The sequence below is a fragment of the Octopus sinensis genome, unplaced genomic scaffold, assembly GCF_006345805.1.
Source record: "Octopus sinensis unplaced genomic scaffold, ASM634580v1 Contig16375, whole genome shotgun sequence".
Lineage (NCBI taxonomy): Eukaryota > Metazoa > Mollusca > Cephalopoda > Octopoda > Octopodidae > Octopus > Octopus sinensis.
The window spans coordinates 47,507-50,157 of NW_021834305.1; the positions used below are offsets into that span (position 1 = coordinate 47,507).

A 2,651-nucleotide genomic window follows, 5' to 3' on the forward strand; every position below is an offset into this window, starting at 1 on the left:
TCTCTGTCTCTCCCTCCCTCTTTCTCTTTATCTCTTTGTCTCTGCGCATTACACACGTACACACGTATATATAAATATGTATATGTGTGTGTATATATAATATATATAATAACTAGCTTTTTTCTTATATATATATATATATTATATATATATATATATATATACATACAAAAAATTAGTTATATATATATATGTATGTATATATGTGTGTGTATATAAATATATATAACTGGCTTTTTTCTTATATATATGTGTACATATATATATACATACATACATACATACTACATACATACATACATACATACATACATACATACATACATACATACATATATACATACATACATACATACATACATACATACGTGCATGCGTACGTACGTACATACATACAGACACACATACATATGTATAGAGAAAGGGATGTAGATATAGATATACATACACACATACATATTTGTAGATCACTGTTATATATGTATGTGTGTGTCTAATATTGGTATAAAATTTGTATCGCAAACAATTTGTATCGTGTGCGTATACACACTCACCCACCCACATATATCTCTTTCCCTTTTTCATTTTTATTGATTAGCTTAATGTGTGCGTATGTGTATGCGTATATATCTACATGTGCACATACGTATGTATGTACGTGTCTACATAATTATATCAGTTTTTTTCTATTTTTTTTTTCTATTTATTATTTCTCAATCAAATATTATATTTAGATTTCTAATTTCGTTTTCTTTTCACCATTCTCTATTGCAGTGTGCCGAAATGAAACCGTTCCAGTAAACGGAATTCTGTGCTGACAATTTTTCTGGCACTAACCACGTGACAATCAAGCTTTATCTATCTATCTATTTATTTATTTATTTATTATTTTTATCTTTTGTTTTGGAATTTTCGATTGGCTGGCAGGCATTCAGCCAAGCAGACAGGAGAAATACTTATAAGAAACAAAAAAAAAAAGAAAAAAAAGAAAAAGAAAAAAAATGTTATTCCCTCCCCCTCTTTACTAAAACCTACTCTTTCTCAAGCTGGATTTTTTACGCATTTCACAACGTTATATTTCTTTCCATTTTATTTGGCCGCCATTATACAACCCACCTCCATGAGGAAAACTTAATTTTAGTTCGTCTTCTATCCCCTGGCCAATACTTATTCAAGAGAAAAAATAAAACATACAAATAATCACACACACATACACACACATGCACATACACAAAATGAAATAAACAATAATATAAAAATGTAAATATATATTAGATATAGATGTAGATATTTCTAAATAAAAAAAATTAATTCAATAAAATTTTAGAAGATGTTTGACCCGTTTAAATTGAATATATTCTGAAAAATAATTAATTTTATTTTTTGCGATCCACCAACGATTCAAAATTTCTCAATAGGAGAAATAAGCAAAACAAATATTAGTATTATTGTTAATAATATTATTATACTTGTAGTGATTTATATATTTATATAGATATCTATATATAAAAATTGACACCATTGTTCGTCAATATTTAGACATGAGTACATATTTGCCAAACTCTTACCTCCCGGCCCTGCAGCCTACAGGAATGGGATCGTTTGGAAGTGGCCATCCGACTCAAAACGGAAATGCGTACCACTCAGCCAGACAAATCTCAGACTACAATTACACGTCCCCTCTCAACAGTCACAACGTAGCCGCCGCCGCCGCAGCGGCTGCTTACCCGCGTTTCCCTCCTTACAATCGAATCGACGTCAGACCCCTAACCACCCAAAGCACGCAGGATACCACAGCTTACTTAAGACACAGCCAACAGACACAAGTGTCCGTCGAAGCGACAAATTCTTCGCCGATACATCACCCTTGTACACGAGATTACGCAGGCTCGGTAGGGGAACATCCTGACATTCCTCAGTTCACCAGCTGTACACAACAGCCACCACAAGAAACCAATTTCTGCGACCCACAAACGGACAAACACAATTTATCATCACATCCTAACACACCGAGTCCAGTTTCGCCAGCGGCTAACACGACGGGTATAAACAGCAGTGACGGTAGCCCAAACAGTACTGACACATCAAGTACAAATTTACCCATTTACCCGTGGATGAGAAGTCAATATGGTACGAATAAGCATTACTAGTTTTTTTTCCTGCTTATTAATAATATCATTATTATCATTATTATTGTTGAACACATTATCATTATACATATACACATACATATGCATACACACATATACATATACGAGGGGGTATTGAAAGGTTCCTGGCTTAAAGGGTATCGTGAGTGGCCTGTTTTGAGGCCCAGACTTCTGAGTTCTACAGGACTAAGGAAAATTTGAAGGACCGCCGCAATAAGTGCATTAATCTGAGAGGGGAATATGTTGAATAAAATCATGATTAACTGATTCTGCTGTATTTTCTTCTACCCAAAGCCAGAACCTTTTCAGTATCCCACCAACCCGTATACATATGTATGTATGTATGTATGTATGTATCTATATGTGTGTTTAATATATATATATATATATATACATATATATATATATATATATACATATATATATATATATATATATATATATATGTATATATACATGTATATATAAAATATGTATATATACACATGTATATGTAAATAT

General features: G+C 32.3%; 1 protein-coding gene across 1 annotated transcript; it reads left to right on the forward strand.

The window, feature by feature from the left end:
- Window positions 1-1,541: 1,541 nt before the first annotated feature.
- On the forward strand, window positions 1,542-2,150 carry LOC115230790. Its single transcript, XM_029800918.1, has one exon. The coding sequence runs from the start codon at window positions 1,542-1,544 to the stop codon at window positions 2,148-2,150; it is 609 nt and encodes a 202-aa protein (XP_029656778.1).
- Window positions 2,151-2,651: the final 501 nt, after the last annotated feature.